The sequence below is a fragment of the Pelobates fuscus genome, chromosome 5 (genome assembly GCF_036172605.1).
Source record: "Pelobates fuscus isolate aPelFus1 chromosome 5, aPelFus1.pri, whole genome shotgun sequence".
NCBI classification, from domain to species: Eukaryota; Metazoa; Chordata; class Amphibia; order Anura; family Pelobatidae; genus Pelobates; species Pelobates fuscus.
The window spans coordinates 138,833,563-138,859,903 of record NC_086321.1 but is presented as its reverse complement, the minus strand read 5'-3'; the positions used below and the strand labels follow the sequence as shown (position 1 = coordinate 138,859,903).

Genomic DNA, 26,341 nt, shown 5'->3' with positions numbered 1-26,341 from the left:
ATGATCAGTTCTTTGGGACTTGTCAGTGAGATGTAGCTAATACCCTTCTAGGTCCAATGAGCACAAGGTCCATGTCTGGATTCCCTTTTTACCTTGGAGAGAGCCATATTCGTATATTCTATTTTTGTTGCAATGCAATTTGTTAGAGCTCTACCTAAGCAAAAAGAGTAATCATTTTGACCCCATCCTCACTGTGCCTGGGGATATAAGCTACACCTCACTGATGAGGCCCAAAGAAGGCCAAAATGATCATTCTGGGTTGTTGCATCTGTTGTGGAGAGAGAATTTGCCATTGGTTCTAGATTGCTCTTGTGGGTGGGATCAGTGTGATATGCAAATGTTTATACTAACTGAAGAGCAAGCTACTGAGTGTCTCTAGGAGTTTGCCTGTTCTCAGAATTCTCATATTCTCTGTTTTTGTTGCAATGCCCGTCACTAATATTTTTAACAACTCCTACTGCACATACCCACCATCTTTTTTAAATTGCTCAGTCATTCAACATCTGAGACCTAAGACCCTCATATATGGCTAATTAAAAGGTTGTAAAGCTTCAAACGGCAGGACTGGGGCTGTGTATCTGAGGACTGATCCGATTCTAATTTCAGTTTATTTTAATCTGCAATGATTGTTGCTTTTCTTAACCATTTCAGCGACTTCTTGGCTCCATATTACCAGTGCAAACCAATTATATTGCAAGCTGCAATGGTAATAAATATATCAGTATCATGCTGCTTTAACCCTGTTCACACTGTGTTAAGAGCTTAAAGGGAATCTATAGTCTACATATAAAAGCAAGAAAGACAGGTCCCCCAGCCTTCCTTCTTGCTTTTATATGTACTTACTGAAAAAAAAATTTGAGGTGTTTTTATATATAAAACTTACCTCCGTTCCAGCGCCGAGCTCCCAGCCATGCCGCGCCCCCTTTTTCGTCAAAATGATGAAATCGCGGGGCCCAATAGGACGCTTCTCACAGAGAAGCGTCATCGCGATGTGGTGCGCATGCGCGGCTTCGCGCTGCACCAATCGCGTTCTTCATAGAGCGGCATTGACAGCCGCCCTATGAAGAACCTTAGTGCTATACCGCGCATGTGCGCGGAATGCGCGTTCGCGAGCTGAGCTGTCTGACTGACAGCTCAGCTCGCTTTCTAAAATTATCAATAAGTAGGTCAGTAGGTCTTATTATCAATAAGACCTACTGTCCCCCCCGGCCCCCACCCCTGAGCTGCGGGTGGGGGCCCTAAAATTCACAATAAGGGGGGGACCTACTGTCCCCCCCGGCCCCCACCCCTGTGCGGCGGGTGGGGGCCCTAAAATTCACACTAACGGGGTACTTATTGTCCCCACCGGCCCCCACCCCTGAGCGGTGGGTGGGGGCCCTAAAATTCACAATGGGGGGGACCTACTGTCCCCCCTGGCCCCCACCCCTGTGCGGCGGGTGGGGGCCCTAAAATTCACAATAAGGGGGGGGACTTATTGTCCCCCCCGGCCCCCACCCCTGAGCGGTGGGTGGGGGCCCTAAAATTCACAATGGGGGGGGCCTACTGTCCCCCCCAGCCCCCACCCCTGTGCGGCGGGTGGGGGCCCTAAAATTCACAATAAGGGGGGGACTTATTGTCCCCCCGGCCCCCACCCCTGAGCGGTGGGTGGGGGCCCTAAAATTCACAATGGGGGGGACCTACTGTCCCCCCCCGGCCCCCACCCCTGAGCGGCGGGTGGGGGCCCTAAAATTCACAATGGGGGGGACCTACTGTCCCCCCCCCGGTCCCCACCCCTGTGCGGCGGGTAGGGGCCCTAAAATTCACAATAAGGGGGGGCTTATTGTCCCCCCCTTATTGTCCCCCCCGGACCCCACCCCTGAGCGGTGGGTGGGGGCCCTAAAATTCACAATGGGGGGGACCTACTGTCCCCCCCCCGGCCCCCACCCCTGAGCGGCGGGTGGGGGCCCTAAAATTCACATTGGGGGGGACCTACTGTCCCCCCCGGTCCCCACCCCTGTGCGGCGGGTGGGGGCCCTAAAATTCACAATAAGGGGGGGACTTATTGTCCTCCCTTATTGTCCCCCCCGGCCCCCACCCCTGAGCGGTGGGTGGGGGCCCTAAAATTCACAATGGGGGGGGACCTACTGTCCCCCCCGGCCCCCACCCCTGTGCGGCGGGTGGGGGCCCTAAAACTCACAATAAGGGGGGGACTTATTGTCCCCCCCGGCCCCCACCCCTGAGCGGTGGGTGAGGGCCCTAAATACAAAGTTAACCCTCCCCCCCCTAGTTAACCCTTCCCCCCAAAGAAAAATTAGCTCCCTACCTACCCCCCTCACCCTAAAAATAATGAGGGGGGGACCTTTAACTAAAAACCTGTAAAAAAAAATATGAGATAAAAACAACTTACCATTCGATGTTTTCTTTCTTCTAAAATCTTCTTTCTTCAGCCCCAAAAAAGGCCAAATAAAAAGCCATAATAACCGACGCAATTAAAAAAAAAACAAAAAAAAAAAACCGAGCGCAAAAAAAAAATCCATCTTCACCCATGGAGGGCTCCGCGCAGACTGAGCTCCGCAGGGCGGGGGAAGGCTTATAAAGCCTTGCCCCGCCCTGCAATTAGGCTAAGAACACTCTGATTGGCTGGTTTAAGCCAATCAGAGTGCTGTGTGTCATTTTACACAGCGTGGGAAAATTCCAAAGAATTTTCCCACACTGTGTAAAATGACACAGAGCACTGTGATTGGATGGCTTGAAATCCATCCAATCACAGTGCTCTGTGTCATTTTACAAGCGTGGGAAAGTTCTTTGGAATTTTCCCCACGCGTGTAAAATGACACAGAGCACTGCAGTGCTGACAGCAGTGCTGACAGGCTATCAGCACACAAAGCGCGTTCACAGTGCTTTGTGTGCTGATAGCCCGTCTGATGTATTCACCCAGAATGCATCGGACGAGAGGCCTTTTTAGGGCCTCTGAACTCGGAAGTCCCTCTGGTGGCCGTCTGATTGACTGCAACAAGAGGTGTTCCAAGCTTCCAATGTAAACACTGCATTTTCTCAGAAAATACAGTGCTTACAAGAAAAAGGCTCCGGGTAGCTGTAGCACTCACCTAAACAACCTCATTAAGCTGAAGTTGTTCAGGTGACTATAGTGTCCCTTTAAGGTGAGTCTGGAGTAGCTGACATGGTTGGAGTATAATAGTATATTGCAGCCCTGTGTAATCCATCACAGTGATCCTGCCTGTGTGGGATAGTGCAGGATAGTTATGTTATCTCCTTATTGTGCCCAGCTCTGTGTGTTATTTATCTGCATTTTACTCGGCTCTACCTGTTGTACTGGTATCTCTGTAGTCTACCTAGCTCTATATCTATTGTATAGATATATTTGTGTTGTTCCCAGCTCTGTACATTATATCTCTATTTTCCTTAGCTCTGTTTGTTGTATTTTCTACTTTATTAATATCTCTTTGGTGTGCCCAGCTTCTTTCATTGTATGAGCATCTCTGTATTATGCTTAGCTCTCTGTATTGCAGGGGAGGGCTGGCAGCCTTAGACCTGGGGGGCAAAACCAGTCAAGTGGCCCATTGCACCACCAAATCAGTTCACCATCCATGCCCACCTTTTCCTGGTTTTATAACGGATATTGATGTTATGCTAATCAGTAGCTCTTTGCCATACCCACTCCTTCACGGCTCTGACTTTCAATGTTGTCAGAGCACAGGCTGAGAATCTCTGAGCCTGTGCTCTGACTTATTAACTGAGCGCCGGAACCACGAGGGAGAGGACATGATCTGACTGCACCTACTGCTGGTGCGCACCAGTGGACCACCAGCGAATCGTTTCAATTGAATATGCTGGTGTCCCCAACTTGTGAGCTGTGTTGGCTACCGGGCGCCTCTGTTGTCATGGCACCCTGCGTGACCGCACAGCTTGCCCACCCCAACGGCTGGCCCTGCTGACACACACTGACGTTACTACTTAGACCTCCCTCAATATTAATACAGACATCAGAGTAAACACCAATAAACTGTGGAAACAGAGCTGGTCCCTCCAAATTTATAAAGGTTTTTCTTAGAGGATTTATTGTAAGATTAAATCATGCCTCCTCCTCACTCTCTCCCATGCGCTGCTCTGTAGGCTGGGAGGAAGTGAAGAGTAATCACAGTCTCCCAGCACAATGTCACCTGTGGCTGTATGGGGAACAGCTGTTTAATGTAATGCTTGCAGGACGGCCAGCTGCTGCAGAACCTCTTTGTTCCCGTCTATGCAAAGGGCTCCAGGCACTGCTTGCTGTGAGTGTGAGCCACTGTAAATTAGGGGCAGAGGGCACTTGTACTGCGGTAAAAACGGATCTGGGCAGGAGGAGAGTGCTGTGAAATCAGTGCATTCCCCTCCTGTGGGTCACCAGTAGACTGATGCACCTGCCCAGGATTTTTGCCGCCCTAGACAAAAGAAAAATTTGCCGCCCCCCCATGTGACATCACAATGCTTCACCTATATGATCTGCCATATGAACTAATACCAATGCTGCACACAGTGTGTGTTTACATTAAAAAGCCCGCAGGGACAGGCTATAGACACCAGAACCACTTCATTAAGCTGAAGTGGTTCTGGGGACTATAGTGTCCCTTTAATGTGAGGTAAATTATAGATTAGTGTCACTAATAATATCCTGGATTGCCTACTTACAATCAGATGAGGATGGTGATGGGCTGCAGTTTGGCTCCACTGGTCTGGTGTAGAACAGGATCTCTGGAGGCTGCTTGTAACTGTAGTCACAAAATTCAAAGTTCTAGTAGAATGGGAAGCAGCTCCATTTTTTTGGGGCCCCTTACACAGCTCAAGGTCTGTGCCCCAGGGCCTGACGATGAGTATGCCCATAAGGCCCACCTACATGTTCCACCCATGAGTTCGCTCACAGGGAGTGGAGTGTGTAGGGGATGTGTTATGTGTTATTGTAGAGGATCTAATGTGTGTGCTTATGGTAGGTAGTGTATAGGGATACCAGTTTGTGTAGGTAATGCAGTGTATTTGTTTGTAGTGGAAGCAGTGTGTGTTTGTGTATAAGGGATGTATTGTGTGAATCTGTGTTTGTATGCATAAGGGATGCAAGGTGTGTGTCTGTAAGTGTGTGCATTGAGTGTGTGTAAGAAATGCATTGTGTTTCTGTGTATATGTAAGAGAAGCAGTGTGTGTGTTTGCATGTGTGTGTAAGGGTTTGCATTGTGTGTTTCTGTGTATGTGTGCAAAGGATGCATTGTCTTTGTGTGTAATGGATGCATTGTGTTTCTCTGTGTGTAAGGGAAGCATGTTGTGTTTTTGTGTGTGTAGGGATGCATTGTGTGTTTCTGTGTACGTATAGGGATGCATTGTGTGTGTGTGCGCGTAGTGTGAAAGAGCTCCCTGTCCTGTCCCCTGTCCTATAGAGCTCTCCCCTGCCCCTTAGTGGTCTCTCCACCCCCCACCCTCTCCCCTAGCAGTCACTTCTCACACTCATCCACTCTCCCGGTGCTCTTCTCACCCCCCCCAAACCTCCGGTGTTCTTTTCACCCCCTCCCTCCCTCCCTGTGTTCTTCTCACTCCCCCCCTCCATGTGTTCTCCTCACTCCCCTCCCGTTCTCCTCACCTCCCCCCATGTGATCTTACTCACTCCCCCCCAGTTTTCTACTCACTCCCCCCACCCTCCCTGTGTTCTTCTCACTCCCCCAACCTCCCTGTGTTCCCTCCTACTCCCCCACCCTCCCTGTGTTCTTCTCACTCCCCCACCCTCTCTGTGTTCTTCTTACCCCCTGTGTTCTTCTTACTCCCCCCGTTCTTCTTAATCCCCCTGTTCTTCTTAATCCCCCTGTTCTTCTTAATTCCCCCCTGTTCTTCTTAATCCCCCTGTTCTTCTTAATTCCCCCCTGTTCTTCTTAATCCCCCACCCCCTGTTCTTCTTCTTAATCTCCCCACTCCCCCTGTTCTTCTTAATCCCCCCACCCCCCCTGTTCGTCTTAATCCCCCCACCCCCCTGTTCTTCTTAATCACCCCTCCCTGTTCTTCTTAATCACCCCCCGTTCTTCTTGATCCCCCACCCCCTGTTCTTCTTAATCCCCCCAACCCTCCTTCTTCTTAATCCCACCCACCCCTCCTTCTTAATCACCCCTCTTATTAATCTCCCACCCCTCCCCTTCTTCTTAATCCCCCACCCTCCTCCCTTCTTAATCCCCCACCTCTCCCCCTTCTTCTTAATTCCCCCCTCTTCTTATTAATCCCCCACCCCTCCCCCTTCTTAATCCCCCACCTCTCCCCCTTCTTCTTAATTCCCCCCTCTTCTTCTTAATCACCCACCCCTCCCCTTCTTAATTCCCCCCTCCCCCCTTCTTCTTAATTCCCCCCTCCTCCCTCCTTCTTCTTAATTCCCCACCCCTCCCTCCTTCTTAATTCCCCCCTCTTCTTATTAATCCCCCACCCTCCCTCCTTGTTCTTAATTCCCCCCCTCTTCTTATTAATCCCCCACCCCTCCCCCTTCTTCTTAATTCCCCCCCTCTTCTTATTAATCCCCCACCCTCCCTCCTTGTTCTTAATTCCCCACCCCTCCCCCTTCTTCTTAACCCCCCTCACCTCCCCTCCGGTGCGGTGGCCGGCCGGAGTCATAGGAAGGTGCACACTCAGTGTGCACCTTCCTGTCAGTCCGGCCGGTTACAGGAAACAGAAACACCTGTTCCGCGCGGAACAGGAGTTTCTGTTTCCTGTAACCGGCCGGACTGACAGGAAGGTGCACACTGAGTGTGCACTTTCCTATCACTCCGGCCGGCCACCGCACCGGAGAGGAGCTCGGCCACGCTACAGGGGAGGGGAGAAGATGTGCTGCAGCCGCCTGAGCCTCTTAACAGAGCGCTCAAGCGGCTGCAGCATTTAAAGGGCCGGCCCTGCAGCGGCCGGTCTTAAAATGGTTTGGGGCGGCCTGGGGGGCAATTGCCTCCCTGCCCCCCGGCCCAGCCCACCCCTGCTGTATTGTATGAGTATCTCGTCACTGTATAGGGAGGAGCAACATTCTTGGGGAAGAGTGTTGCGCCCCACCATCTTAATACTTCACAGCCACAACGGGTGTGTTATGAATAGCATATATTCACACAAGCGTGAGTAGCAATTTAACATGTATGATGCAACATATCTATATAAAATGAGTAACAGGTAAAAACGGCCTTGCTTAAAGGGCTGTTAGACTGACATATCTATTATTACAGATCTTATATCCTGCATAGAATTCAATTTTATTAGCTTGACTTGACTTGCAATCGAGTAGAATATTCATACATATATCAATAATATTGAATAATACCATGAATTGGCTGCAGGCTGATCTATATGCAAACTTGGCCAGCTTATTTATTTATTAAACCGTTTATTTTAATACAATGTAGCCAATAACATGCGAATCAGAAATAAATGACCTTTTCAGTTATTTTCTAACTATTGGACAATGCATGTTCAAATGCTATTTTCCTTGCACCACTGTATGTAACTCAACACAGTGTATATATCACTTACAGGGTCATTTCCTAAAGTAAGATGGTGAATAGATTGTACCCCAGCAGTCTCATTGCTCAATTCTCTGCCATTCAAGAGTTATTATTATTGCCATTTATATAGCGCCAACATATTCCATAGTGCTTTACAATATTATAAAATTAACTACAAATAGGACAACTATAAAAAACGTATAGGAATCATAGGTTGAAGAGGACCCTGCTCAAATGAGTTTACAGTCTGTAGGATGAGCTAATCAAGTTGTTTATACAGCCCTAGTCACACCTCCCTGCACGTGACTTACATAGCCTTCCTAACACTTCCTGGAAAGATTAATTTAATGTTTACACTTCCTTTATTGTGCAATCTGTTTAATTTAGAATTTAAAATCTCCTGCCCTCCTGTTAGCCTACTAGACCATCGTGTGTGATATTAAAGTTCAATTTACAGAGCAGGAGATGAAAACGTCAAAAGTGAATTAAGAGTTGATTGAAAATGGAATAATTTGTTTCATGCAGGCTGTGTGAGTCACAACCAGGGGAGGTATGGCTAAGACTGCATAAACAGAAACAAAAATTATTTAACTACTAAATGGCAGAGAACTCAGCAGTTAGACTGTAGGGGCATTATCTATACACCACAACTGCTAAAGTTGTTTTGATGGCTAGAGTATCCCTTTAATTTTGAAATTCACTTTGAATTCTCTATTTAGTAAAAAAAAACAAAAAAAACCTGATAGATAATAAGCAGCAGTTTAGAGCATGTTCTCTGACTTTTACTATAGCACTTCCGCACTCTAAAATGGCTGTATTAGGTAAAAATCTAAATTGGAACATAGTTCCAATTCAGGTTTATTTATGATAAAATTATTTGCTATTTCCTTGTTAATGCTCCATACTTGCTGCCTTAGATAATGAATATATAAAAAATGAAAAAACAACTGCTATCTGCTATCTTTTTGATTCTATGACTTTCTATTAGATAAAAAAAATTAGAACACAGCAGGGGGAATTAAAGGAACAAGGTAGGCACCATAACAGCTTAATTAAAATCACCTTCTGGTGCTTCCTTATCCTTAGGGACTTAACTATCCACTCCTTAAGTTGGCTATCCACCACCGTTCCTCCCTGAAACCATCCACTACTGCTTTCTGGCTAATTGGCTTAGAGCGTTCAGCTGATGGTCTTTTTTATTTGGATAGCCAGCTCAGGGGTTAAATTGATTGTGAACTGCTTAAAAGTATATGTACTTATCTGAAGCCTTCCACTGGAAGCACTGCTATCTTCTTGCTTTTAACTCCACACTTCATCCAGCACGAGCCACAACTGTATGTTCATAAGATTACAGGGACCATTTTTATTTAATTTATTTATATTTATGTTTTGTTTATGTCTTCCAAACGTGTTCACTGTTTCCAGAGAGCTTGTCTATCAGAAACTTTGATTTGACACTGCCGAGCTTGAATAAGGAAGTTTGTGTTGGGCAAAAAAGGTCTGGATCCGCTTTGTTGCAAAACAATTAATAAATTCATATTCTTATATTCTAACTGTATTATTCAAGTTTACTGAAAAAATATCACATTTTTAACCTAGACCTTCCCTTTTATCAATTGAATGCTAGGTTAATGAGGAGTGGTCTTTTGTGCTCTGAGAAAGTCACTCCGGTTGGGCTCTTGGCTAGTGAAAGGATATGTTAAAAAGAGGAAGTTTTTATGAGCAAAGTGTTAAATTGTTGCCCGCTATAAGAGACTATTGCAAATAATCGGATAATTGACGAGGCTCTTAAAAATGGAATTGGAATCAAACCAATGGTCCTTTTTACTTGATAAGCTTTTATACCAAATTAAATATTAGTTTGAATAAAAGCATTGTCCTATTTTGTTTCTTTTATTCCGTACAATGTCATATTGTGCGTGTAATGGATTATGTTTGTTATGATTGATAGAGCAGAGATGTTCAATCTGTTATTTAATTTAGCGAGTAGCCACTACTTTATTGCACAGTACAAGGAGCTAAGAGCTAGGGAGGAAATGGCTGTCCTTATCGATGCCAAATATGACAGATGTTCCAAGATCTAAGTCTTTCATTGTTGTTTTGATTGCTGGGTGTACACACTGGGAATAAACTTTAACTATAATCTGTATCTGCTGAACAGATGCTGTTAACTCTGTTGCAAAGATCCCCGGGTAAGATATGATATTGATTACAATAAATGGCTGTGCCAACAGGGTGACTGCTACCATAATATAAGGAAATATATCAAATGTGTCATACTCCAGTCCACGTTTTAAGGGTCATTTATAGTACATTGCTTAGCGATATGCAATCGTAATTGTTTACCTCTTTGTTAATTAGAGAAAGCAATATTATAGTCCTTGGGCTCTTAATTTGACACCAAGGATGTAGAAAAGGGCCACCGAAAATTAATATTAAAAGGCACTAGGACAAGGCAGGGTATCTCTTCAGCCTCTTCCTCAATCTCTTTCATATTAATATCAGGTTACCCTGCCACTTGGTCCTGGCAGATATAAACACTAACACTGTGCCCTGATAATTCCTATATTGGAGCGTGCAAAAAGAAATGCTGTATAATTATTCCCAAAAAGTGAAATGGTGTGAATTCGCAACTGAATAGGTTATCTATAAAAAATATAAATCATAGACAGATACATTTTGGCAAATAAATTCTGTCTTCTTGATTTAATAATGCATATGAATTCACAATATGAAAGTATTAGTTACAAGCTACACAGAAATTATACCATTCATTTAATACAGTACTAATAGTTACAAGAGTGTAGGCAGATATTGAGGGAGATAGGGAAAAACAGCCTGCAGTTTTTGTCTTGATTCAATTTACTTAAAGGGACACTAGAGTCACCAGAACCACTACAGCTTAATGTCGTTGTTCTGATATCTATAGCCTGTCCCTACAGGCTTTTCAATGTAAACACTGCCTTTTCAGGGGATTGGCTGAGAACATCAAGTTGATGATTTCAGCCATGGTGGTGGAGCGAGGCAGAAAAATTGCACACATCACGGGTAGAGGAGAATAGAATGGCTGAATCCTAGGCGCAGAGAAGAGAAATATTAATGAAGGCAAGTGACAAAGGGAGAGAAGGTATAGTTTTTAGGACACAAGGGGGCTATGAAAAGGAAAACCTAAAGAAAAGAAAAACAAATCACAACATGGATCTCCTTAAACAATAATCCCCTCCTTTTTAGTCTTGTCCCTCTTTTCAACTCTGTCAGTCACTTTTTTTCTCAATAGTTTATTCTAACTTTTCACTTCCCATTGTTTCCCAGATTCAGTCTTAGACATGCTTTTTCATCCTGTCTCTCTTTCATCCCATCTAATTTTATTTTCACAGGGTTATTTACTAAAATAAGAACTGTGAGGAATTCAAATTTAAGATCAAAGTATCTGAACTGAAAAAATGCTCCAAGTCAGCTATGCTTCCAGTACATCAGCTTTTCTTTTTTTTTTTCCTTAAATTTGAATTCCCCACAATTCTCATTTTAGCAATTAGCACTGCCAATCTTTCTCACCTGAGTCTTTACATTTACATTTTCTTTTCCTATTCTCAATTGTTATATTTTTATTTTTTTTATTTCTCCTGTTGCTATCATTCGCCATATTTTCCTCACATTTCCCTATCATTTTAGTCTACCTTCTTCTCTGACTTCTGTATTATGGATTCCTTTTCCTTGTTCCACTGGCCATTTTTTCTCTTTTTTCTTTTTTCTTGTGGTTTTTATGGCATTCTGGGTATCCCAAACCCATAATGGAGTCGACCCTACCTTGCAAAGTCTTCAATTTTTCCGGATTTCTAAATCCAAACTTCTCCAGGTCTAAAAAAAAAAAGAAAAAAAAAAAACAGTAAAAATAATGTATCTAATTTCTACATATCTACTCATCCTTACATTTTCTTTTTCAGAAGTAGGTTACGCCAAATAACCTTTCGGCAATGCAATTACCTTGAAGGAAATTAAACTGATATTACAATTTAGGCAAAAAGGGCTTATTGGGAAAAAAAAACTTTGCAGATATTGATACATCTTAGCTATTTTAGCCTACGTTTTACAATTTGGTTTTCAGTCGAGTACAGTTCTGTGTTTAGTGAATAAACCTCACTGTCTGCCACCAGGTTTCAACTTTGACTTTAGTGCTGGAAAAATAATTTTCTCTCGAAAAATAATGAATGTAAACACATATAGATAAATATGGTTGTATAGTATTAGTAATTATACAGTGCCTCTAAACTTGAAATACTTCAACAGGCTCAGTAGATTTCACTTGAAGGAAATTTAGTAATTCTATAGTGTATGCTGTTTTCAAAACTCCAATAAAGCAGGTGAATACCCAGCTGTTGCAAGTTTATAAGGAATCTGCTGGTGTTTGAGGGAATTACTTTCCAAAGGCAACTTGGCATGGACTTTTGTAGCACATTTTTTACGCTGCAGTCAAAAAAGTGTCTTGAGAATTGCTTTGATGATCTCTCCCACTAGTATTAAATATTTTAATATTGTGGTGTGTACTATGCATGACTAAGGCAAATCTTTCATTCAACCCAGTATCCAGAGCATCTTCTTATATTTTCAAGGCCCAGGTCGAAGCCAAGAAGGAACATGAAGGAGCAGTTCAGATGCTAGAGGTAAGGAACTAATAGACCATTTGGTAGCCATATGACTGAGAAAGTACTTTCAACCTCTACACATATCACTTAGTCATTTAAGCTCTTTGACAAATTATGCAGATCCTTTTATTTTATGGTAGTCCTGGCAAGACATCTGTCGTAAAGGTGTTTAATGCAGGTGGCTATGGTGGCTTCATAGTATTGTTATGGTGCACACTCTCTGAGACTTAAACAGTTAACATTATGTAAGATATCATCATTCTATGATATAACTTGTTGGAGGCCAAGAATTCATTGGACGTCATGTAATTGTATAACACAACCTGACCTTTCTGTTTAGAAAATAGGGCTCATTTAATAGGTCATATGGAGCTTTCACCAGAGTGTATAGTCATTACGGCGCTTCCTATAAGGCGGTAATTTTTTTAGTGGAGTAGTTAGTTGTGGCTTATATACTACTGTGTTTTAAAGTAGATTGCATGCCTCATCCCCATACCTGAATCCCAAGCAAAGCCAGACTGAGAAAGATGGGAGTTACAGTCCACTTCCTTTCCCTCATCCATATTAGTTGGGTAATAATACACTGCCGTACGCATGCTGCAGCGAATGTTTACATAAACTCTAATGAATACAGAGACTTGACAACATTGATCCAATGACAGATACTATTTTAAAAGTAAATCCATTTAGAGGTCAATAAATTGTGGATGTTGTTTACAAAACCATTAGTGATCGTGGGCAACAGTATGAAGTTAAGATGCTTCCTATCACTCATTCCTTCCACTTTTAACTGTCTCTCCCCATGTACATTTTCTGTCCTCTTTTCGTAGTTTTCCATTCTCTGTTTATTTTTTTCTTCTATTCTACTTTTCTGCCCCGCTTCTGCCACATGTATGCTCTACTATTCTTTTCTGCCATACCTTTCATTTACCTGTAATTTTCTGTTCTACTTTCATCTCTTTTGTCACATTTTTTTTTTTGGTATTGACCCTCAACTGGTTGTTTGTGTTTCACCTTTTCTATTTGTACTGTCATATTTTCCCCATCTGTGTTTGCTTTTAAAAGAAAAAAAATGGGATGTTCTGCTTATCTCCTGTATCCTTTTTTTACTCTGATAATGTGTAACTTTTTTCCTATTCTCATCCACTCACTATTTGTTTCCCTCCATGATTCCCTCTTTCTGCTTTCTTGTCAAAGGCCTTATGGTGCATCTTTATTTTGGGCAGCAGCTATCTGTATAGTGTTCTTGATTCAAGTACTGACCCGAGTGCAGTCTTAATTGTGTACCCTTAGGAAGTAAACTATAATAAAAACAACTGCTCTTCTTGTACACAGTACCGATTGTCCAAGATAGCTCAGCAACATGAAGCCCTTCATCTTCTGTAAAAACTAAAAAGTCTGAACACTGCGAAAATTGTAGTTGAACAAAACATAATGTAAATGCATTATTGTATTTACATTAATAAATCCTAGTGGATGTAAATTACGAACAAATAAACCGATTTGATTCAGAAATGTCAGGTAGTAAATGTGGCGGAAACATTGTTGGGGGTTAATCCTTTACTCTCTATTGAGTGTGTCTGTTTTAGCAGCAATTTAAAGTGGAATTTGCTGTTCCCTAGTAGTGACCCGTTACCCAGTTAGATGGAGTTAGCACAGGTACTCTCCAGTGTGAGAATGTGACCTTCACTCGGTTTATATCTACTGTGATTGGCTCTGCTCCTGCTCCAGTGTCATTATCATATATATTAAAATTGATTTCCATTCTACTCCGAAGCCACAGACACTAATAAATAATCACACCGAGGCCGCTGCATGTTTCCGACCAACATCTGCTGGACAGATAGCAACAGAATTACTAATGCTCTGCGAGTTTCTTCTTCATCTGATATTGATTTGCAATATTACATTCACTAAAGGATGAGTCTGATATTCCAACTCAACATCCTGAAGTTAACATGTCACTGACTTGGTTCACTATTTAGGATCGAGTTAATGAATTGGAAATTTTGAAATCAGTGAGTCAGTGGCCTACTTTCCTCTACTGATGTGAAAAAAAGCTTTCCATAGAGATTCTGCTTTCGAATAGGTTGACCAAGTTCCACCTGTAATTGTATTCAGTAATATATTGCATCAAGCCGAGCAGCAGCAGCTATTTCAATATAGACTCAGGCTGAAAACACAATAGCCAACTGAAGGAGCATTCTATCCACCCATAAGATAAATAATATCTTAAATACAGAAGGGACACAACAGAGAATATAAGCATATAGTTTAAAGGCCTAAATATTGAGTATTGTTGCTCAGTGACAATGAGGAAAAGCTCCCTTTCGGCCGTCAGACACTATAGCAAACCAAAATGCTTTACAGGTTTGTTGTGCTCTTTTAACCATGGTGGTTTCTCTGGGATCCCAGCATTGACTAGCTAATAGATTTCACACCATGAGCACATGAATTCCATGCACTGTTAGGCAGTACTTCCAGCCTAACATCAGGGTGTTAAAGTGAATTGGAGAGGAGTGTGTAATTGGTTTCAGATAGAATATCATTACATGATACCAAAAGCAAATATATACAGTGTGTATATCTATATAAATATGTTCCAAAATACCAGATGATTGCAGTTTGGTAAAGAAAGGTTTTGAGAGGTTTCCTCTCTTCCTCAGGTCTGAAGCAATACTGATCAAGATGAAAGAGTTTAACATACACTCATTTAAAATCATTAATGCTCCAAAAGAGTCTTTTTCCCTCAAAGCTCTCTTTTTTCATTTTCTGACCCTTTTTTTTTTTTTTTTTTTTTTTACAAATCACAAGCTTTGGAGAGTCTAATACATTTTAAGCAATTTCCATCATGCCAATTATACAGAAATATAGAGAGACGTGTTAAATTGGATGAGTCCATTGTTACTATTTAATGTGCTGTTAGATCCGCCACGTCTCCTGCTTTAGAATCATCAAACTTACTGCAATTTCTCCACCTCAACCTGCAGGCTCTAAAGTGAGTCTCAAGAAAAACTGAGGCGTATGCTTCAGTGCTTAGTTGTAATAAAACAAACTCTAATATGATTGTAATGCTGTTTTGTTGGCAGTGCTCATAGAATGCAATTCTTGTCACCACCTGTCACATGTTCTGGTGATAATCGATTTATCAGCTAGTTAAATATACTATCTATTTTTCTGCCAATTTTATATGACATTTCAAGCTAATTTACAAACAAAATTGTGTTTTCAGCTGTGTTCCTATAAAATTATCTTGAAATTAAAAATTAGATAAAAGACACAAATGAGATTAAAACAAATAGCAGATTCTGACATAATCTGATTTAAAATGTTAAGTTTCACAGAGGGTACACAAATAATTTTAGACATGTAAATATATAACAGTACCCTAGTTGAATATTTAAGAAAAACAAATTACAATGTAGCACGCATGATCAAATATACTATGTTTATGGACAATATAACAAAATTCTGCAAGTAGGTGAAATTTAATATAGATACATATATATATATATATATATACTTTTTTGTTGTGTATGCTTTTTTTGTGCTAAATCTTGGAAAGAAAAGAAGTTGCTTTTAATGACTTTTTTGTAGGGCTAACATTAAGGTAACACTACTAGACTCTTGGTGATTCTGTGATGTACTGCAGTGTGTCATGCATGTACTACAAAACAGTTTTCAAATGTGTTTTATTTTTCGTTCTTTCTTTATTTTCTTTATGTGAGCTAATGTGGATTAAACTGTTTTGTTTTGACATATTTTTTTTACCATTTACTTTTGTAATTGTGTTTTGTCCGGACCTATTGCTTTGCCTTTCACCCAGACCACTTTGGACAGCATGCAGGTATTTGAAATGTGTGTTTTTAAATAATCCCTCCTCCTTGAAACCTAGTGCATGTTTATGTCGTAGAATCATTCTTATAGACATGCTAAAAAGCAAACAAAAGCAGCAATGGATTCTGGAAGAAAATGCATTATAGCTTTTAGAATGTGCTACCTTTGCTGTAGCTGGTAGCATTTATTGTCCTTGTGTTTTGCTATGTTGTTATAAATGTTATTTAAAAAAAATAAAAAAATACCAATTTTCTTTATTTTCACATAAACTATGGGGCATTGTTCAATCAAAATTATTAAAATAAATGAGCGTATACACTTAATAATTTCATATGAAACATAGTTGCCTCATCTCTGAATATCCTGGGTCCAAGTAATGTTATTACCACTATCACATGGAAATAGCCATTGTTAATAAAGACCCCCTACTCCCATCTGGTATCCATTCTTTATATCCTGGATAACAGCATTGCTATGTCAGTCTGAAGTACGTATTTGTAACTGTAACAAGGTTTTTCTCTAAAGTGAGAATTGTTTGAATTCAAAGCCAAATTGGATTGTTTTCCAATACAGCTGTGAAATTCACTTTGAATTCCTAACTAATTGCACTTTCATAAATAACCCCATAAGTGTTTGGTATTAAATGAACCTCCTGGCATCTCTAAGATATCTTGTTTGAATGATACCAAGTTTTTTTTTTCTTTTTTTTTTTTTAAAACCGTAATAGAGGTATGTGTTGGAGCTTTTAACCTTCGGCTATTGCTTCACACATCAGACTAAAAAAAGTTATGGTTGCCGGGAATGGTCTATTCTTGATGCTGTGCATGCATATTCTTACGAGGTTCATTAAAATCACTGGAAATCTGTGGGTCTAGGTTGGCTCCTAATGTCATTCTGCATGAAGCAAAACTAGGCAGTCCCCTTCTCTGCCTGTCACATTGTTTTAAGTCAGTTGACAGAACATGCTCTGTTTTGTGACAGCTAGAGACCTAAAAGTAAAGGTTATAAGAATGGTTCTATGCAGTCTGTATGCTTGAATTCAGATTACCTTCCAGATTAATTTGTTTATACACATGGAACATCTATATGTCTAATATCTATATGTATATAGTATAGATATATCTATTCATCTCCATCAGCAGCACTATGTGTTTTAAATGTATTATCTACATACAGCTTGTAGATTGAATACAATATTACCGTATTTCAATTAGACTGTCCTTTTACTCGTCCGCATACTAATGGTAGGAAGGATGGTTACAACGTGGTTTACAGAGCCAATATTAAACAGTATATCATCTCTAGTTCTACTTTTGACATTGTGAAGTATCTAGACTAGTGAGCTCATTGCAAAAAGGTGCAATTATTTTGTCACCAGCCCTCTCATTCCCAAATGTTCCTTTCTTTTGATGTGTTTGAGCAGATTTCAACTGCCTTAAAAACGGCCTTTTCTTAATATTTCTTTATGTAGCAATTATGATACAAATGACGGTGAAGTAGCAAGTCTTCCATGTTGAAGAATCATCAAGACATTCTACATTGTAAAACTACTTCTTGAAACAAAACGATTATTGCCAGTCCGCATACTAATTAGTGATAGGTTCAAAGTTCTACAAAGCTGATTTATATTTGCTTTTTGCTGTTTAAGTGAATGAAGTGGTTACCTGAATTCAAACCTTCTTTTCAATATCAAAGGTTTTATCTGTGTCAAAAATGTTTGTTGGAGATTTTGTAAAACATTAGTTTTGTTAAAGCAAATGGCTCTATTTGTATTAGTTAAATGTGTCTTAAGTAAATGGGTTTTCTTTTGTTGTGTTTTTCATTTTTTTTTATTTATTAAAATATCTATGCAGTGCAAAGTGTGTGGGTATTGTAGATAACCCTGATATACAACCCTTATTAAACATTTGTTATTGTTTGTAGAACATCTTGCAAAGTCTAAACATCCGTGATTGCTCGATATGATAGGGCTATGTAGATGTGGTTCTTTCCCAGCTTGCCAATTTGTTTGTTACTTTTGCATGAGTGTATGATGGGTAGACTATTTGTGTGCTTTAAATATCTACTTCTAAATAAATAGAAATGGTATTTATGTGAAGCCCTTGTATATTTCCAGCAGGACCTATATGTGTAATGTGTCTTAAGTTTATTATGGTAAGGGAGAATGTCCTCGCAAAGTAAGGTGTATATTTAGACACCAATAGAAGTCATAATGCTGTCTGTCTCCAAATATGTGTCATGCAATTCAGGTTTCTCTCGTTATCATGCCAGCATAGTCAAAAGCATTTCACGTTATATATGAATAATGTGCACACATTTACAAATTTCCAGTTTAATATATAATTATATATTTTTGCATGGAAGCACAGCTTGCAGTCAAATATACAATGCATTTACTACACCGTTTCCATAACTCTATGAAGTAATACTTCAATATTATTCAAATAAAAGAGACAATTTAGATGACTGTTTAACACACGTACACTGATCAACAACAACAACATTAAAACCACTGATAGGTAAATTGAATGACATTGGTTACAGTGGCACCTGTAGAGGGGTGGGATATATTAGGCAGCAAGTGAACAGTCAGTTCTTGAATTGCATGTGTTGAAAGCAGGAAAAATGGGCAAGCAAAAATATTTGAGTGACTTTAACAAGGGCTTAATAGTGATGGCTAGACAATTGGGTCAGAGCATCTCCAAAATGGCAAAGTGGTACAACCAGTGAACAGTCATCAGGGTCATAGGCACCCAAGGCTCATTGATGCATGTGGGGAGCGAAGGCTAGCTCGCCTGGTCCAATCACACAGATGATCTACTGTAGCTCAAATTGCTGAAAAAATTAATACTGGTCATGATAGAAAGGTGTCAGAACACATAGAGCATCTTAATTTGCTATGTATGGGGCTGTGTAGATGCAGTTTGTTCAGAGTGCCCATAATGACTCCTGTCTACTGCTAAAAATGCCTTCAATTGGGGCGTGAGTACCTAATTTGGGCCATGGAGCAATTGAAGAATGTTAACTGATCTGATGAATGACTTTCTTTTAGATCAGGAGAATTGCCGGGTACATGTGCGTTGTTTACCTGGGGAAGAAATGGAACATAATGCACTGTGGGAAGAAAGCAGGCCAGCTGTTGTGCTGGGAAACCTTGAGTCCTGGCATTCATGTGCATATTACTTTGACACGTACCACCTACCCACCTAGAGATTGTTGCAGACCTTGTACACCCCTTAATGGCAATGGTGTTCCCTGGTGGCAGGATAATGCACTCTGCCACACTGCAAAAAATGTTCAGGAGTGGTTTGAGGAATGTGACAAAGAGCTGAAGGTGTAGCCTTGGCCTCCAAATTCACCAGATCTCTATCGGATTGAGCAACTGTGGAATGGTGCTGGACCAACCTCATAACTTGCAGGACTTGGATCTGGATCTGCTGCTTATGGATCTGCTGCTTATGTTTTGGTGCCAGATACAACTTGACACGTTCAGAGTCCTTGTCGAGCAATGCATCATTGCTGTTTGGCAGCACAAGTGGAACCTACATAATATTAGACAGGTGGTTTAACCCATTAAGGACACATGATGGAAATATTCCATAATGATTCCCTTTTATTTCACAAGTTGTGTCCTTAAGGGGTTAAATGTTGTGGCTGATCAGTGTATGGTGCAATTTTTTAAATTATAATTGTTTTGTTGCAATACATCATCTTTATATATTTTGAGCAATCATTTTATTTATTTAAGGATGTTGCAGGTTTCTTATATTTCCTTCTTTATCTAGATACACCTGCTTAATGCATTTTTCTATATTTTCTCTTCTTATCTTCCTTCTTGAATGACCTTAAAATACATTCAATTACTAATCTTAATTATAATTAATTAGCAAGAAAATTTGGCAGAAAAAAAAAAGTAATTCATCCAGCTGAAACATTTACATATTTTTAGGCTAAAGTTCGGGAGTTGGAAGAGAAATGCCGGACACAGAGTGAGCAGTTTAATCTCCTTTCCCGGGAATTGGAAAAGTTCCGTCAGCAAGCTGGCAAGATTGACTTGTTGAGCAGCAACACAATTGGTTCTTCTGATGTTCCTGGCTCACCCAATAAAACTCTCACCCAGTTAATGAATGGAATAGCCACCTCCCTTGGTAAAGGTGAGTGAGAGCAGATCTGTTGTGTCTATATAAAATAAAACTAATGCTCTAAATTTAAAGAACGGCAAGCTGCTGGAAAATGTAAGATTACTACTTAAAGGATTTGTTGATGAATAATAATCCCAACTTTTTATGATGTTCATAAACTTCATGGGTTTCTGATATTACCCAGGTGAGCAATACTCATTTTACCTACCTCAGAAAAATGAAAACTTGAGTCATTCCTACAATTAAAGAACATACACGGGGTTATTCACTAAAGTGAGAATTCAACGTGAGGTTCAAATTTAGGGCCAGAGTAGTCAAACTTAAGGATAGCTGACTGGTGTTTCCAGAATGTTTCCAGGTTGGTTTCATATTTGAAGTTCAAGTTGAAGTCTCACTTTAGTAAATAACCCTTACAGTCTAATTGGGTTCTAGTGATACTTCAGATGGGACATTAAACAATGCTCCACGTGAGTGCTATAACCTCTCAAATTTGTATTCAATCTCTAAAGCATTTTATCCATTGCAAATTATTAATGATCAGTTTATGACTCTTATAATTGTATATTAATAGATTGAAACACACTCTAATTGGGAATTTAACGAAAGAATTAACATTAGTTTGTGTATGTAGAGTATGTACTTATATCTACACTAGGGCCAGTGCAAAGATTTCTGCCGCCCTAGGCAAAGATCCATTTTGCCGCCCCCTCGTGTCACTTACTCACTGACAGACAGACACTGGCAGACACACACACTCACTGACAGACAGACATACACTCACTCACTGACACACACACAAACTCACTGACTGACTTACACTCACTCACTGACTGACACACAAACACATTGACAGACACACACACACAGACTCACTCACACACTGACACTCACTGACATACATTCACTCACTCACTGACAGACACACAGACTCTTGAGCTGCTGCCAGGGCTGGGCCGATCCTCAAGGCGCCCGAAGGTGGGGGCGCTGAGAGGAGCCCTGTCACAGGGTAGCCAGGAGATGGCCATCTGGCCACCTCTGGGTGCCTCAGAAGCTGTGCTAGATAAGGCAGAGCAGGCACCTGCTTACCTTGATGGCAGTTTCCAGCTCAGTCAAAAAATGCCAGTGACCGTGCGGAGCAGAGGACGAAGGAGAAACCAGGCAGCAAGGGAGGCTCTTTTTTAAGCCTCTCAATCCCTCGCGCGCCCTCTGTGATGCCGGGAGCCGGAATATGACGTAATTCTGGCCCCGGCTTACTAAAAAATGGGCAGAAGGAGTGAGGAGCTGCCTCACACTGGACCCCAGAGAGGTGAGTGTTTGAGTGTTTGGCTGTCAGTGAGTGTGTGAGTGTGTGTGTATGTGTGTGTGTCTGTCAGTGAGTGTGTGTGTATCTGTGTGTGTATGTCAGTGAGTGTGTGTATGTCAGTGAGTGTATGTGAGTGTGTGTCTGTCAGTGAGTGTGTGTGTGTGTGTCTGTCAGTGAGTGAGTGTATGTCTGTCAGTGAGTGTATTTGTGTGTGTGTCTGTCAGTGAGTGAGTATGTAAGTGAATGTCTGTGTGTCAGTGAGTGAGTGTGTGTGTGTATATGAGTGTGTGTGTGTCAGTGAGTGAGTGTATGTCTGTCAGTGAGTGTATTTGTGTGTGTCAGTGAGTGAGTGTATGTCTGTCAGTGAGTGTGTGTGTCTGTCAGTGAGTGTATGTGTGTGTCTGTCATTGAGTGAGTGTATGTCTGTCAGTGAGTGTATTTGTGTGTGTGTGTGTCTGTCAGTGAGTGAGTGAATGTCTGCCAGTGAGTGTCTGTGTATGTCTGTCAGTGTGTGTCAGTGACTTTCTGTGTGTGCCTGTCAGTGAGTTTCTGTGTGTCTGTCAGTGAGTGAGTGTATGTCTGTGTGTCAGTGAGTGTATGTCTGTCAGTAAGTATGTGTGTGTGTCTGTGAGTGAGTGACTGTATGTCTGTCAGTGAGTATGTGTGTGTCTGCCAGTGTGTGTCTGTTAGTGAGTGAGTGACATGAGGGGGCGGCAAAATGGATCTTTGCCTAGGGCGGCAGAAATCCTTGAAACAGCCCTGCATACTGTCCCTTTCTATTCCACGTGAAAATGGTGGCAAGCAACATTGGATAAAGAGATGTATAATCAGTGGGAAAGGTATTTGATAAAATAACATTTGTTATAAAGTAAAAAGGACGATTACAGAAGTTCCCTAGTTATAGTTATTCAAGTATGGCTTCCAGATAGATAACATTCCAGTTCTCCTCACTCACTTACTGTCTGTCATGCTTCTCTTGCAGGCTGTGGTGTAAACACATTTTGTTTCATGAGAATGTGAAAACAAATTGTGTCTCATTCAAACACATCTTGCTTATTAGAGTTTCATGGTCAATGCTGATTGCCTCTTCTCAAACTGCATTACAAGTCATATGCATGGAATCTCCTCTATGTTCCGAGGAGCACACAACCAATCTTTCAGAATAATTTCATTGATCAAAGCAAAGAACATTCTGTAGACATCAGTGTCATGTTCTATAATGCGTGTACTAAGCGTACCTGCTCTTTGTGATTATCAAAGCATTAAGGTTTGCAGTAAACAATGGTTATTGAAGTGTTGAGTGTTCTGCTGTAACTTCGCATTCGATCAATACAAAATAAAGAATTGATTGAAGCCTTGAAGACTAAGTCGTTGCGATGGTTTTCAACGCCCTCTAAAATCTAAAGTTTGCAAACAAAAAGTTCAGGCGTTTTTATACTATGATCACAAACAAGGCAGTATAAGCCTGATAACATTTCAAGTGGACAAAGAGGGGGAACTTCAATTTTAGTGGTGTGAGTGGGGATGTGCCCAGGGAAATTTTAGATGACTTACTAATAATAATTTAAACCTTTATGTGGTTATGGTTTTGGGATACAGACACCATCCCCTGCTTCTGCACCAAGCTGCTTTGGATAAGTTTGACCAACATCAGGGTATCCTCTGGCAATTTTGTTCATATTTGAACAGCTACAATAGACTGAGAATATCTACTGATACTATATACTATAATACAAATATGAACTAGATTGTTTTTGCTAATACAGAAATGTAAATTCCACATTGGCAATACAACAATCTGGTGCTATCTCCAGGTGCCTTGGGGATCACTGATTTTAGTCAAACCACCTGAAAACAATTTTATACAGGCCATAGGAACGGCACATATGGCCTCAGAGTACCATAACCACTGGAACAGGCTGTAATGGTTATGGTGCATATAGACTGGTCTTTTTAAGTTTTAGTAACACACACTTAATATACAACAGACGTAATTAACTAATTTAATGAAAACCAAATATCAAAGAGCGTCTAGTCCATTGAATGCATACTCTCACAATGTTGATCTACTAATTAATACAATGCTGTACCTTATTTATAATGTAGAGACTGTTTGACAAAACACCTTTATTGTATGTCTATAATGTACATATTTATTATAGTTTCTATAAATGTATTATTTTATAGTGTGAAAATTAATATTTATTATATTATTATGAGAGTTTGTTCTCTCCTTTCTCTTTTACTCTCTTATATTAGCAAAGATGGTGGGTACCATAGGGAGAGGCTGAGAATTGCACAGTGTCACAGTATAAGCAGTAAAGGAATGGGAGAGAAAAGGTTTGTGAGAAGCACAGTATCACACGATGAATGGACGTAAGGATCAAACATTTAAAAACAAAACAAACAAAAAACAATACATTATATTGAACTTCATCACAAGGCTAACTAAAGAATTCCCACCAATAACAAAAACACATTAAAATAAACCACTTTTACAAAGAAGTACCCTGCGTAGTTAGCCCACGTCATCCCTTTTTATGTACTTCAAACTGGGCCAGATGTTTTTAAGGAAATTTCTAGACAATTGTTACAAAAAACAAATGTTGGTTTTCATTTGACATTCAACATAAAAAAGTAATTTTTAGTTACTGTAAAACTGAGATCAGGAAACATTATGTTATAGAGCAGGGATAGGCAACCTTTGGCACTCCAGATGTTGTGGACTACATCCCACATAATGCTCTTACACACGTAATGCTGGTAAAGCATCATGGGAGGTGCAGTCCAAAACATCTGGAGTATATAAACATCAGTATAGAGTATCCTAAGGTGAGGCATCTGAAAAACGCAAGGTAAAATCCAAAGTATCGGAGTTCACAGATGAATATTTTGCTAATATTGTCATGTCCTCAGTACTTATTAAAGAATGATCATTAGAATTCCCTTTAGGGTGACATAAAACAAGAGAAAAAATATTTATTACTTTCAATGTATAGAAAATTACATTTTTATTTGTTGACTTTTGACACAGTGTTAACTGTAAATAACCTGTGGACAAGGGGTGACCAAGAAGTTGATACCCAGCTGTTGCAGAATTGCAAATCTCATGATGCTTTGATGCTTTATGGCTCGGGAAGCTCCCAGTCAGGTTCAGTGCTGTAACAGTTGATGATCTACCTTTTGGATGACCCTGCTGTAGGAAGCAGATGACACAAGGGTGATATTTTTACATAAAGATGCTGACTTATAGGTCAGCAATGTTTTTGCTTAAGTCACATGCTACCATTTACAGCATATTCAAAAGTCCCAACTAGATTCTTATTTTTCTTATTTAGTACAATTTTTTTCTAATTTGAATAATCAAAATATTTGAGAAAGCGCAAATTAAATCAGGCAGGCGTTAAAGAAAATACAAGTAAACACATCTTATAACAAGAAATGGAAAAAAATATATAATCACTGTATCCAGGATTGTATTTCTTAAAAATGGCTAGACGTACTTCTAAAGATTTTCCTACTGCGGGTGTGTGCTTGCAGACTAGCCTTCTGTGTTTCTATGCAGCTTATGGAACAGAGACTGTAGGGGTACTCTTTGGGACAAGGTATTTTAGAAGACAATACCCTATTTAGTATGTTAAAGATGTTCTGTTTAGTCTCATACGCAGGAGCGAGGGACAAATTCTTGTAGCTTTGCAGACATCATATGGCAAGAAGTGTAATCTAGCACGTTAATCATTGCTTTTGTCTGGCACTTTCTTTTTGAGTTCTTAATTAACGATTGTTGAAGGTACAGAAAGATAGCTGCTGAGAGGTTTCTGATGAATTTGTTGTTATTAAATGAGGTGCATTATTAATTAGGAAATCCAGAAGATTAGAAATGATTTATATTCATAATACATAGACACTGTGTATGATTTGATTATTTATGTTCTGGCCTCTGTACACAAATGCTAACTCTAATGGAATGTCTCTCAGTCCATATAATGGACACTATGGTGTTAGCCAGACCAAATCTATTATTTCATCATAGCCCTTCCTAGAGTTGTGGTTTTAACCTTTTTTGTCAGTGTCACTAATAGCGTACATGGCTTTAGCTTGGTGATCCATTCTAAAAATGTAAAGTAAGCTCATTGATCCATTCATAACTAATTTGTTGGAAGTTCACTAGGATGAATATTATGTGTCTGTTCTCCAATGCTATGGGGGGACCCAATATTTGTTTCCGACATATGGATTGAGAATACAAAATAACTTTAAAGAGACATTAAAAACAACTTTAGCTTAATGAGGTAATTTTGGTGTATACATCATTTCCCTGCAGCCTTACTGTGAAATTCTCTGCCATTTAGGAGTAACATCACTTTGTTTATGCAGCTCTAGTTATGCCTCTCTGCATGTGACTCACACAGGGTTCCTAGACACTTCCTGTTTAAACTTTGTTTAACGCACATTTTGTTTAATTTAGAATTTCTTATCTCTTAATAACCTTCTAGACCCTGCAAGAGCCTTCTGTGTTTGATTAAATATCAATTTACATATCAGGAAATAAAAACTTCTAAGAAAAGTTAACATCTGGTTGAAAGCCACAGCCAACGGAGGTGTCGTTGGGGCTGCATAAACATAAACAAAAGTGAATTAACTCACACATGGCAAATAATTGAGCAGTGAGAGTGCAGGGGCATGATCTATGAATTTAACTCCTTCATTAAGATAATGTTATTTTGGTGCATATAGTGTCCCTCTAAGTGGATCCAGGAAACAAACCGTTTTAATTACATATCACTGATTAAGGGACGTGCCTTGTAAACCCAGTGTTTAGGCTGGGCAATACAAGCCTTCACAGCTACAAAAAAAAAATGCACACAATACCTGAATATATTATTCCAGTATTTGGCATGCTACAATATATAATGAGATGTATTTGTGTAGTTA

The 26,341-nt window shown here is 40.3% G+C and overlaps 1 protein-coding gene across 20 annotated transcripts in view; it reads left to right on the top strand.

Moving 5' to 3' along the window:
- Positions 1–26,341, top strand: part of RIMBP2 (RIMS binding protein 2) — a 547,982-nt gene that overhangs the window by 456,723 nt on the left and 64,918 nt on the right. For 14 of the 20 annotated variants that reach the window (XM_063454348.1, XM_063454357.1, XM_063454353.1 and 11 more), the window contains 3 exons: positions 12,092–12,142; positions 15,951–15,971; positions 19,911–20,115. In XM_063454348.1, the coding sequence (XP_063310418.1) occupies positions 12,092–12,142; positions 15,951–15,971; positions 19,911–20,115 (277 nt within the window). The remainder of the gene's footprint in view (positions 1–12,091; positions 12,143–15,950; positions 15,972–19,910; positions 20,116–26,341) is intronic. The other 6 variants (XM_063454358.1, XM_063454350.1, XM_063454367.1 and 3 more) reach the window with 2 other exon arrangements.